The 13233-nt window shown below is 34.0% G+C and overlaps 1 protein-coding gene across 1 annotated transcript in view; it reads left to right on the forward strand.

Annotated features, from left to right (window-relative positions):
* The window catches only part of LOC149490373 (T-box transcription factor TBX20-like), a 60732-nt gene extending 48694 nt beyond the window's left edge, over positions 1–12038 (forward strand). Inside the window, exons 5-6 of the mRNA XM_089704384.1 lie at positions 4607–4842; positions 10597–12038. Coding sequence (XP_089560510.1) covers positions 4607–4842; positions 10597–10915 — 555 coding nt within the window. The 3' untranslated portion in view covers positions 10916–12038. The remainder of the gene's footprint in view (positions 1–4606; positions 4843–10596) is intronic.
* The last annotated feature ends 1195 nt before the right edge of the window (positions 12039–13233 follow it).

Below are 13233 nucleotides of genomic sequence, written 5' to 3' on the forward strand. Positions count from 1 at the left end.
AATGATTATTTTTTCAATGTTTCCCTTATTTGTGCTATAAGACGTTGCTTCGTACCAAACTTCAAGTGTCTGTGTTCACGTAAAGTACCCTGTAGGTTTCGATTCCCTTGCGAATGTCGAAATTTGCGAAAATTTGCAGCATAAACGGCTGTATCTTCTGATTGCTTTGGCTTATAAGTTTGATTTTTTCACTGCTTCAAGGGACCGTAGACTTGAGTATTCAATATAAATTTCAGCTTTATATCTCAACGCGTTACTGAGAAAAAGGGTTTTGACAGAAAGACAGACCGGCAGACGGACATACAGACGGACGGATATCAAAGTGATCCTACAAGGATTCCGGTTTTTCCTTTTGAGGTTCGGAACCCTAAAATCAACATTATTGTTATTTGTTTATATTAACAAATAACAATAATGTTGATTTTAGGGTAATAGGGATAATAGGGATTTTAGGGATTTTAGGGATTTTAGGGATATTCACTGTAAGGAAACTGGAAAAACTTATTTATATTTATCTTCTCATCATTAATAGAACTAAAAATTAACATAAAACAAAGTTACGTTATGTAAATAAATAATAATCAGTTCTATTAAGATTACCTACCTACCCTATTTTTAGTTTCTAATGAATTAAATTTCTTTTTTGTTTATATTATTTTCTTAACCACAGACTTATTGATTCTCATTCTCAAAGATACTAGTCTCATTCTTAGAAAACCCATTTTAAAATGAAAAAAATTGCATAATTTGCTAATTTGAATGAAAATTTAAATTATCAACTTGTAGTCTTAGTCAAAAATTTACAATCTATTTTAAATTACATATTTTAACAAACAATTCATTGCTACTTAATGAAAAACAATGTGGACGCAATATGTTCTATTGTTATGCACTATAGGTATAGTTTGCGCCCACCGTGGACGCAAAATGGAAGTTGTACAAATTCGGTGTAGTAATTCGCGTCCACCTTATTTTAGCTTTTAATTGTAAAAGAAATAAGCTGATTTATAATCCATACTATTCCATGTTTTGTTAGCAAAGTAAAGAAACAGTTACATATTCAAAAATTCACATTTAACAATAAGATACTTACCGTCAAACGCGACGCTGCGCACTATTTTTTTCTCAAAATCCCGCGCGTTTTAGCTCTCTCGTTTAATAACCAAAATTAAATATTTTTTTAAATAGGATAGGCGGTGCGCAGGCATATTTTGAATATGTGTGCATGTCTCTTATACATTGAGGTATTATCGGAAATTTTTATTATTACAATTTTACTTAAAGTATACTTATTTTCGTAAATTTTCTAAAAGATAACCGCAAAATGGACGCGAATAGGCATGTGGACGCGAACAGGCGCAATGACCCTAGATCACAGAAATGCAGAAACCAGTTAATGAGTGATAGCATTATAACCTATAAATCAATATTGTTATAAATTATCTGTATTGGGAATGATGTGGGTGCCATTTTGTTATTTATTGCAACTTTTTATCACCTGCAAGTAAATCTTTTGTTGTTTTATGAAAGACAAATAAGTCGCATTTGCGAGATAGAAGCATGATTTACGATTATTGATTGATTGGTAAACTAATATGGATCATAATGGAGGGATCAATAAGGCGGTAAAAAAACTGGAAATCAAAGTACGTGGATATTGCTATAAAAAGTTTGCAATCATAATTTATTAGAAAGAGTTTTATTGGTGTTTTTTTCACGCCTCTAGGTACATTAGAGAGCTAAATGGATAAGTCGTGTAACTTCGTTTTAATTGCCATAAATTGTAAACAGATGAGATTTGTGTGTATTTCTTAATTAGTATCTACCTACATATCTACACATCTTAAATCTTAACTGAAATCTTTATTTTTCAAAAATATATTTTGTTTTGAAAGATTCAACTTATCTAACTGTTCCAACTCTTAGGCCGAGATTCACAGATCGCACTTTAACTTTACTTTGATGGAAAGATCTACTTTCACAGAAAAATATATTTCTTAGTCGTGTCAAGCTCATCTTTACTTTCCGAAAACTATACTTTACTTAGTAAAGGCTAAGGAGTCGATAATCATGACTTTGGTCTCAAAGTAAACTTTACATGACTATGCATGTAGGCCTTCATTTTTAAAAACTAATTTCCTAGAACAGAAACGCATTTTAATATGGTTCTGTTATAGCTCGAAACGTCATGTCGATTTGAGCGACATTTTTTTGTTGATTTGTTGATCGTTGCATTGCTTCGTTTGTCTTATAACATTATAATATTTTTCTGACGAATTTTGCTGTGGCTACCGGTTTTTGATATTTCTACAACAATCTTCCCGACCCTGGCTTGTTATAACGGATTTGAAACTGCTACCTGACTGACAATTATTATTGCAAATCCATGTAATACCTACATTGTTGATTTTTTCTAATCAATTAATTTTTGATATAAAATAATAATGTTATTATTATATATGGAAATATAACTTAATTCAATTATATGTTCTAAAAAACATAAATTATGCGTAGGTATAATGTAAATGTCACACGTCTTTCCCTGTACTTTACTTTGAGGCCGTACTTTCTAAGGAAAGTCAAGTAATTGTCTCTGAAATTAAATATGTTGAAAGTAAACTTCGGTCATACAAAGTTTACTTTGTGAAGACTCTTTTGCGGTAAAGTCACGACTGTGAATCTGGGCCTTACATTCCTACCTAGGTACCTACATACCGCAGTGTGTGTATCTTGATTTTTTTTATAAACGTTCCATTTTTTTTTCCTATTTCGTATAAGTATTTTATAGATATGAGGCATTTCATATTTTTGGGATTCAATCATGTCTAGATATATATTTCACGGTATAAATACTCTAAGGCACTCTTACCAGTTACCACAAATAGAATCGTGTATAAATATTTCATCCCACACATTAGAGAACCCAAGCATACCCACATAATTTGTATACCTAGACGATGATTGCCCAAAATAGAAACAGAGTACAGTCACTAATTAATTGTTATCATCAAATCTGAAGATAGTAATTATGAGAATGTTATTGGGATGGTCGGTCCATAATTCATTAAGGCGCAGGTGTGAAAATTAGAGGCGAGCTAATGACGCCAGCCACGCCTACGAACCTTTGATTCCACAAGGTTATGTGGAAGTCGAAGCTGGAAACTCAATTAAAATATCACCTCACGTCTACCCCTATTGTGTTTTGGTCAAACGTTAAAATTTTATTGGTAATAAATGAATTGGGCAAGAAAAAGCTATACGTTGTATTTAGGTATTGAAACAAATTCGAAATACCTAGGTTGTTTGAAAATACGGTTAGGTATATTCTCTGAGAATTTTTGCATAGAAAAACATCTTCAAAGTTACTATACGTTGTAAAATATCGTAATTAGAACTTTTTGCGTTGTTTTTTCTGAACTAAGGCATTCGAAATATTTTTTCTTTCTGGTTTCGTTTCACAAGTATATGTACCTACCTACATCCAAAACAAAACAATTTTTTGCATCTATTAATTATTGCTTTACATTATATTTACATTTTTATATCATAGAACGCAGTACCTATGTATGTAGTACTGTAGTAGGTATCTATACATTTGCGCATTAGTCCTAAAACGTACATTACATATTCAAATTAATTAATTAACAAAGTTAATTATCTCATCAGCGGCGGCAAGTCAGAGCAATTTGCCGACACGGGGACTATCAGCGCGTCACATCGCCTACAACGCAGGCCGACAAATTAATTACCGACAATGTAATGTGATGAGAAATCGCCGCCACTGTCATTATAATACGTAGATAACGCACGCAGTTTTAATAAATTAATTAACGGCAGGAAAGCTGCATTTGTTTGGTATTTCTAATGACTTAAGTATGTAGTCGGGTAATTGCGTGAGCACCCGTATAACGTATTACAAAGATTGAACAATTCACAAAACATTAATTATGTGTTTGTGAGAGCTATTTCATACAACAATCGATTCTTAAATTTAGGCTTTCTTACTATTGTTCCTTCATGAATATTTATACATTTTTACGTTTGTAAAAGTTAAAGATCATCTTGCCATTATTATTTCGCACGCGCTTCGGCAATTAACCATAACTACAACGAGGCTACCCACTTAGATGTAACTCGATGTCCGTTGGGATCGTAATGATACCATAAAATACAATGTAGCAATATTGTATAGCTAATTGTCTAATCGTATGCGTGTCTGCGGTGTACCTAATGACTGTATTTGCATATTGTTGTGCCCGTTGTCCCATTTCGAGCATCTGTCTCTCCCAAGATCTGCATAAGTCAGCCACTGTTGTTAACGAGCTTGCGAGTTATTTGTCGTTTGATGCACTAACTAAAGACATCTAAATGTATGATATTAATTTTATATAATGAAGACATAACTCAATGACCTTACTTTTTGCGGTAATTCCAGAAGCCATTTTAAGTTATCGTTCAAGATAAATTGGACAAATTGGATTAAATGAGTTAATGTGTATAGAAATAATAAAACGATGCTTAATTGATTTTTGTATTTACTTTAAAATTGCAGTTTTTTGCGTTTTTTTTAGCTGTAATATTTCATAAAATTCTTTTTCTTTCACAGATCGTTCTGAACTCAATGCACCGGTACCAACCACGGATTCACCTGGTGAAGATTCGAGAAGGTGGCGGACCCATCACAGACCTTTCCAGAGAACAGCATAGAACCTTCATCTTCCCTGAAACAGTATTCACGGCCGTCACTGCGTATCAGAATCAATTGATAACGAAGCTGAAAATCGACTCCAATCCCTTCGCGAAAGGATTTCGAGATTCTTCGAGACTAACAGATTTTGATCGGTAAGTTCAGGATATATTTGAATTCTGTTTTAAAAGCTTATGTTTTAATGTACCTATGTTGATGTTATTGGACGAGTAAATTAGCAAGTAAGAAGTCAAAAGTGGATATAAGAATCAGACATTAATATACTTTGGTATGTTCAGCATTCGGTTGGCAAAAATTGCAAATTAAAAGATTTATAACATCATTCGCTTAAATTTTTACACAATTAATCATCGCGTAAAAGCCCATGTGCTCAGTAATTTGCACCTTTTATACAATGTCAGTCAAGGTAACATCAAAACTGTTGAGGATCGATGCGCTCGAGGCGAGTTTGATAAATTGGCAGGTTATTAGGAGCAGTTGAAAGGCATTAGGTTGGCCGCCCTGCAATTTGTGCGGCGTGCGGCACCAACATGAATAAAAGATTAAAAGTGCTTCGCTGATTGCGACGATACGAAACTGAATGCTGATCGAACCACCGATTTAGGGCCAGTGTTAGCGTATCACCTTAATCGAAACCTAAAACGAAATTACAGGTGTAAAATATTTTTAATTTATCGCATTCCGTGTGGTGCGAGGTAATGCCTAAATGGCATTTTCGTACGTTTTTTGATAAGCAACTGACGCAAGTAGCAAGATTGTTTTATAAAAATCGTTTTTTAATTTATTGTACACTTTCGGATGATAAAAATGATAAATTTGATGATAGCACTTAATATTTTCAAGTTGACTCGATGGAAAATTATTATTATGCTTTAATCATTTTAATTGAATATTAATTCCATTTAGGTAGGTATTACATCAAAAAAATACATACAAAAAAATAATAAACGGATTAGGTATGTGCTTTATTGTATGTTCACGCAGTATATTATTAAATTAAAATTAAAAAATAATAATAATTTATACAGGTACAGGTTATTATCTAATGTCAATAACCCAAAGTGCGTTTCTGTGATTCTATTGCATTTATAAATGCATTTGTAGTAGGTAAGTAATGTAATGGTATACTAGATAAATATTTCTTCAATGCATTTTAAGCGTAAAACCGAGGTTAAGCACCCAATAAAATGTTCTGACTTCTGACACTGTTTCATGATGAAAATTAAATTCGATTTACCTATCACATTAAAAAGAACACATCGCGTTAAAAAATGTAACTACAAAATATATTATAAAGCGGCGATGATTAAACGATATTTACATTCATAAATGCGAAGTACCCATACTCTTGGAATTATTTCATGTAGCGATTTCGACTCATTACGTTTAAGCTGTGCCGTCCGGTGCGAGGCGAGAATTAGCCGGAGGCACACCTCGACGTTCCCATGAGTTCCGCTACTAAGGGCACTCGACTCACTCTCACTACGATTCTGATTTTAGATCCGCGATTTTACATTATCCTAGTAAAGTCCAAAGTAGTCATTATTATAGAGACAAGTATAATAAATAAATAAATATTATAATAGTAAGCTCAATTAACGCTTGTGTTGTGGGTACTAGGCGACGATAAATATAATATTTAATAAATACATATATAGATAATAACACCCAGACCCAAGAACAAATAATTGAGTTCATCACACAAATATTTGCCCTGACCGGGGATCGAACCCGGGACCGTCGGCTCAGTAGGCAGTTAGGTACTTTACCACTGCGCCAACCGCGTCGTCAGAATACTATTTTAGTTATTGATGTCTAGAATGTTTGATTAAATAGACCTAATTGAATTTAGAATCCAGGTGAAGATATTGTATAGGTAAATTTTGTAAATGGTAAATGTTGTAAACAAGATGTTGTAGCTATAGCTTTAAATAAAGAGCAAAAAAAAAACTGTAAAAACATGAAAAAAAAGCTATAATTAGTTCGATGTTCACATATTCGAGAACTTGTAGTAGTCGCACAAGGCATGTGGAAACAGTCGACGTCAACAGCGGGCTCGGCCGGCGGCGGCACGGCGCGTAATCACAGGGCTCGCTCCTCATTATGCCCTAAACGACAAATTAAACCGCATTTCTATTAACTGCCCATCGTCGGCCCTCGCGACCGGTTCCAAACATCGTGCCCTGTAAACACGAAACCTGCATCTCTACATGTAAAACTTGGCTCTCGTACCCCGTCTTCACTTTAATTCCAAGCTAATACAGCCATCTTAATTCCATTCTAGAAACCAAAGCGATGTAGATTTATTGATATTAAACGTGCTGTATTAGTTTTAAACCACTTTATGTTTCAAGCGCATGAATTAGGAAATGATACAGCGAATCTCTAGTGGCTGAGTCACGCCCGCTAGATGTAGCGATGGGCAGAATTAGTGAACCTTTTAATAATCTAATCTCGGTGCACGTCAGTACTCGGCTACCGATTCGGATTAATTGATACAGCATCGCCGGCGTTGATCGTTCACCACTCGACTGATTGACGGCTAATTCGAGATGTTATCGACACAATTACGGGGCTTCCTTCATCTCGCTACCGATTCGACCATGAGTAACTCAAATTATTCGTGTTGATACGTGGTAAAAAATTGAGTACTTGGAGACTTTTGAAATTAGTTACTCAATAGTAACGGTTTTCTTCTTTTATATTCCTTTAACTGTCAGGTATTTTCTCACCGCCTTATGGATTTAATTTAAAAAGATATATTGTATGCATTATTGCAGATGCTCAATGGTCAAGATTCTAGAGAGAATACTTCGAATTTTCAAAGCACATGTTTAAGCTCAGTACTTGATAACTGCCAAAAATGGAAAATTGTACTGTAAGCAACACTTTACACGCGCAGTTCATTAAAATTCGACGTTACACTGTCTTAATTATCATTGACCGTCTTAACATTCATCTAAAAAAGCTACAGTTCATTCACACCTAGTAACACTTCACCAGAAGTCTATTAGAAAGTGGAATAATTAATGGTCGTATCGTAAGATCGATGCTGGCTGGCTACTGTTCGGCTCACACTTATAATTCAGTTCAGCTCGCTGATAATAATCAGGTAGTAAATTGCCACTCTCGTTCTGTCATTTTACTCAATCTGACAGTTTTGACCTTTATGGATGCTTTTAGTGTTGTTTTTTAAGACGAAAATGCTACCGCGTGTAGTGATGCCTTCAGATAAATGTTGACGGTACGTTGGACTTAAAAAGTAGTTATTCGTTGTTTTTTAATGGAGAAAAATAAACAATTTAGAAGCTGCGATAAGCTGTTGTTACTTTTAAGTCTTCCTTCTATACTACTAAGTCTTTCGTAGAGGTATTTATTATATAAGTGGGTATTTTTATGGGTGTCGATAAGCGCCTTGCACATATTCATTATTCAAGCATCATTATACCTATTTCCTCTAACTTTTACGATGTCCTAGTTTTAAACAGCTTCTGTTGTATTTATTTTCTATTCATAATTTAATCTATCCTTCATTGTTTTACATTTTCATCAGTTTTTAATCGTAGCCTTGTTTTTAAACATATCTAGTAAACAAAGTAAAGTATCAATATTTCTACTACCATACATACATTTGCACATTAATCGTAGCATGGTTATCATAAGCATGCTAAGAGCCAAGTCTCAACATTAATTACTTGTGATTCACTTACTAGATATTAATAACGACAAGTTGTTAACCGCAAGCGTTAAGGTTTCACCTCGTCAAGAGTTATTGCAGTGATATGGAATTAATTGTGCGACTCGTAGGTACCTACATGATAAATGAGCGGCCATTTATTCTTTTAACAATTACGTCGATTCATTTTATACGTTACGTCATACGTGTATGTATTTGCATTACCGAATTTATCGGTAATCTAACACAGGGACAAAATTGTTAACCATTTTCAAATTATACACATATAAATTTATTTCACGCTATCAAACCTAAAAATGATTTATACCCAACATCAAAGAAAGCAATTTAGCTAAATGTCAAAACATTATCAATTATTGCAAATCGTAAAACTCGTATCGATATATCGATAACTCCATTCGACTCGGCCGGCTTCTAAGAGCGGCCGCCCTGTAATTTGTCGGCAAGTGTCGGCAATTACGACTGATACTGAAATCATAATAAATACACCATTAACGCCCCCATAGCACCCGAAACATACACAAGCTCACACTACATTTACGGCTTTAGTTTAACCATAGGATACAATCACTACTTTTTACATTTTAACCACAATGTTGCAAGTTACAGATATTATATTAAACTATATAATAAATTGGAGTATAAAATTAAAAGAACAGACTTTGCATCTTACACTTATTTTAAATTCTGCATGAAATTCTGAATTAATTACATTAGAGCTAGAGTTTTTGTATTATATCTGTAGGTACTAGGTAGGTATAAAATTGTTTTCTCTAGCTATTGACAAACCTATATCTAGGTTTATTAGATTCTCATTCTCAAGTTTTAGAGGAAAATACAATAAAAAAATGTTTATATAATTTAAAGCATATTTTCTTACACATCAAAGAACATGTCCACTGGACATTAACAAACAATAAATTCGAAATAGTGGCACCTTTACACCTCAATTTTATAATAATAAAATTAATAACCTATAATCACAGAACGTTGTCTCCTAAGATAGCGTGTGGATTTGTGCCACGATAGATACCTACATATTACACAGCATCTGTAATATTAGTCCTCTATTATCTATGGCACAGACATTAGTAGATCTAAATTGTACATTTGGGTTCACACCGCACACGTGGCCTACCTGATACGAGAGACGAAACACGAAGCGGCGCCCGCGGCCGCGCCGGTGATAGATTAAATTCGACACGCATCTCATATGCCAATTTCGACTCTCCGAGACCCATAACGTCACGCTTATTTACCGCTCATCATAACTCCAAACGCTTAATAACAATTCCTTTACGCCTTAAATTACTAGCCGTTATTTTATTATAGTTCGTAGAGTGTTCAAAATAGCTGGTTAGTGCGAAACGCGACGGCGGTCCTGCATCCGAGAACCGATAAAGGGATCATGCAGTATTCTGTAATAAAGGAGCGGGAGGAACTTTCGCCTCGTTAACTGTAACACTCGTAAACATGCTTCGACGAAACAATCAGCTCTTGCCTCTTCGGAAGATGTGCTACGAGTTTTCTCACGCTCATAGGAAAGCATACGCAAAGCTAGCCAATAATTATTTTAACCAGAAGATAAACAATTCGTTTAAACAATACATTCCCTACTACAAAAGTTACAACTAAGTACTTAGGTACATAAGTCATATTACTAAGCTTTAAATTTTAAAATTATGATGTCTTCTCAGTTTGTAGGTACCTACAACTAAAATATTTTCATCGTATAATATCCAATAGATGATTTACTGAACTGTTTGTTATTCTACAACGAGCGTTATTAAGTTCCACTTATAAATACAAGTCTTATTAAATATTTGCGTAGTTTACGACGAGCCATCGTTTTATGAGATGCGAAAACACGTGGCCCGTCGGTGGCCGACGTTCTGCGAATCCAATTTTATAGACCACGCGCTGCTGAAAGCTAACGAACAGGCGAAAACATTGCCTTCGAGGAATCTATCTCGTAATAAGCGCACTCTAAATGCGCAAATAGTTTCCTATTTACAATTCTTCCCCTTCCCTTGTGCCGTCTAGAATATTAGTGTTTATATTTAGCATAATGATGTTATGTAATGCGTTTGTGTAAAAGACGAATAATTAATATCAGTTCAATGTCCTAACATACAAGCATAACTTTTTTATATATTACCAAAATTATTAACGGAAACTTCTCTTATTCCAGAGATCCAATGGAGCTGATGCTAATGGAGCAGCAGTTACTTCGGTCACCACTACGTCTGTACGCTGGAGGCGGCGGGGCCAGTGAGGATGAAGCCGAAAAGCGAGCGGCCTGGGCGCGCACCCCGCCAGCATTGCAACTGTTGGCCCTCGGTGGCCGAGCTTGGCCCACAGCCTGGCCGCAGCCCCTGAGCCTCCCACCGGACCTGTGGCTGCAGAAGCCCCCGGCCCCGCTGCGCTACTGCCCGTACCCTCCCCCCGCACACCCCTCCGCGCAGTCCTCCCGACCCGAACACACCCCCTCCCCGAGACATCCTCTGTAAAAACACACGACGTATCTAAGTCTTGTCATACGAGATTATGAAAACGTTAATAGTTTATAAACGGTTAGATTTACTCTAAAATTTTATTGTATGATGGTTCCTACCCGAAAATATTTTATTTGTATAGTTAGATCGATAAAAGCAATAGTTACCTGCACAGATTATCCCTAAAATTACCTATATTAATTCCTATTATTTGCCCGTTTACGGGATCGAAGTTTTCATATTGTCTCCATTGAATATAAAATCGTGTAACCAAAGATTTTTGTTAAAAAAGTTAAATGTGGATACAAAAATAAAATGTACTTATAAAACATTCCATTACAAATGTGTAATTCCATTGAAATTATTATTTACATGCAGACAGATATTTAAATTCCTAACTATAATTATGTTAAGAATGCATTATTACTTAATATTTTTAAACTCTACAGTATATAATAAATAATTTAACACAGAGTATTTTGTTAAACTTTATGTATTTTGATATTTGTTTTTGTTTTAAAATGTAGTATTTCGGAAATAGTTATCCCGGTAAGTCAGTGATACAATTTGACACTAGCGTAACGTGTGTATAATTAAGTATATTTATATTCCATTGTATAAGTTGTATGTATAGTGTATGTATAGTAGTTGATTAAATTATTTTTCTAGAATAAGCAATGTATATAGGGGGTCACGTAGAAAATTCTATTTGATATAAAATTTTAAAGTAACGGTAGAAATGAAATCAGTCGCGACACTGCTCGACACTAACCTTTTTCAATAATATACTTTTTTGTTTGTAAAAAAATGTATACGTTTTAACAGATTCCTAACTACATGTCTATATTTTGAATTTATTTGATATAAATCGTTTGAAAACGAAAATAAAGATAGAGAAATGATTTATAATATTGCGAGGGAGTGAAGAGGGGACATCCCCTCGATTTGCGCAATTGAAACAAGAAAAAATAAGCCTAATTTCCAACAAGAAATAATATATTATGAATCATTCTTTATTCTTTTCAATAAAGATATTAATATAAATGGACAGTTCCTGTAATTCTGTATGTGCCGAAATGTGAGCAGGCCGCGTGGTAGTACACATATCAGGGTACATCCCTAAGTGTTAATAAATGAAATGAAATTATATTGTGGTTTTATTTTCTTTTTGTGTAATATATTTAAGGAAAAGGCTGGCGATCCGTCAGTGCATGTAAACATTAACGAAATTAATAAATAATTTAAGGTATAGATCACAGTTGGCGATTATAGTCCAGGATCCTTCGCCCATTTTTGCAAGTGATTACTATCAAGCAAATTTTCCGTGAGTACCTAGCTTTATTTTGATGAGACGCCCAATAATTTCCTGTACGTAACTCTCGATTGTGCAGGTAGCTAACAGAGGTAACAAGGATAAAATTTTTTGATTTGATGGTTCTCAAATATTTATTACGCAATTTGTAGGACAATATGTCTGTTGTGAATTATATAAGTATTAAATAAGTGAAAATAAAAAAATCAGCTGGTTAGTAATCATTTATGATGACTTCGTTATCGATACACATTGGAAAGGGGGACTCTTTGATCAAACCATAGATTTTGTAGGACAAATATTTTTTCGAATAATTTAGATAATTATCTTGAGATTGAACAAAAAAATTCAGTTAGTAATAATTAATATTTGAGAACAATCAAATCAAAATATTTTATCCTTGTTACCTCTGTTAGCTACCTCAATCGAGAGTTTCGTACATGAAATTATTGGGCGTCTCATCAAAATAAAGCTACTCACGGAAAATTAGCTTGATAGTAATCAAGTGCAAAAATGGGCGATGGATCCTGAACTATTATTAAATTTATTTGGTAGCGTCATTTATTTCAAATAGGACTAAATGAAATAAATATTTAGTTATTTACCATAATTAGGTACCATAATTATAGAAGTAGATAATCATAATAGCTTTTTAAATTAAGTTGAAAAACAAATTACATTCTGCTACTCTACTTAGAATAGAAAAATTACAAATAGGTATGTTTCTATTAGGTAGGTAATACCTAAACCTTAAACCTAATAGAAACACTCCAACAATGTTTATGGGAATAATTAATACTTGTTAATAATTGAATTGAATCGCAGAGGTATAATAATAAAATGGCATGTGTTATATTATATCTTTTATTGAATTGTTATTAGAAGTCATAGTAGTTTATTGAGTAAATAAGTAGGCGCCTATACAGGGTCCCACTGTTGGTATACTAAGCTCAAAGGAGGTTATAGTTTTGCATACGCTGAGTACGTAAAAAATACTTATAAAATTCCAGACGCAGTTTTT

Source organism: Colias philodice, chromosome 2 (genome assembly GCF_061535455.1).
Source record: "Colias philodice isolate Cphi_HAF_F1 chromosome 2, ilColPhil1 Martin Lab GWU primary, whole genome shotgun sequence".
NCBI lineage: Eukaryota > Metazoa > Arthropoda > Insecta > Lepidoptera > Pieridae > Colias > Colias philodice.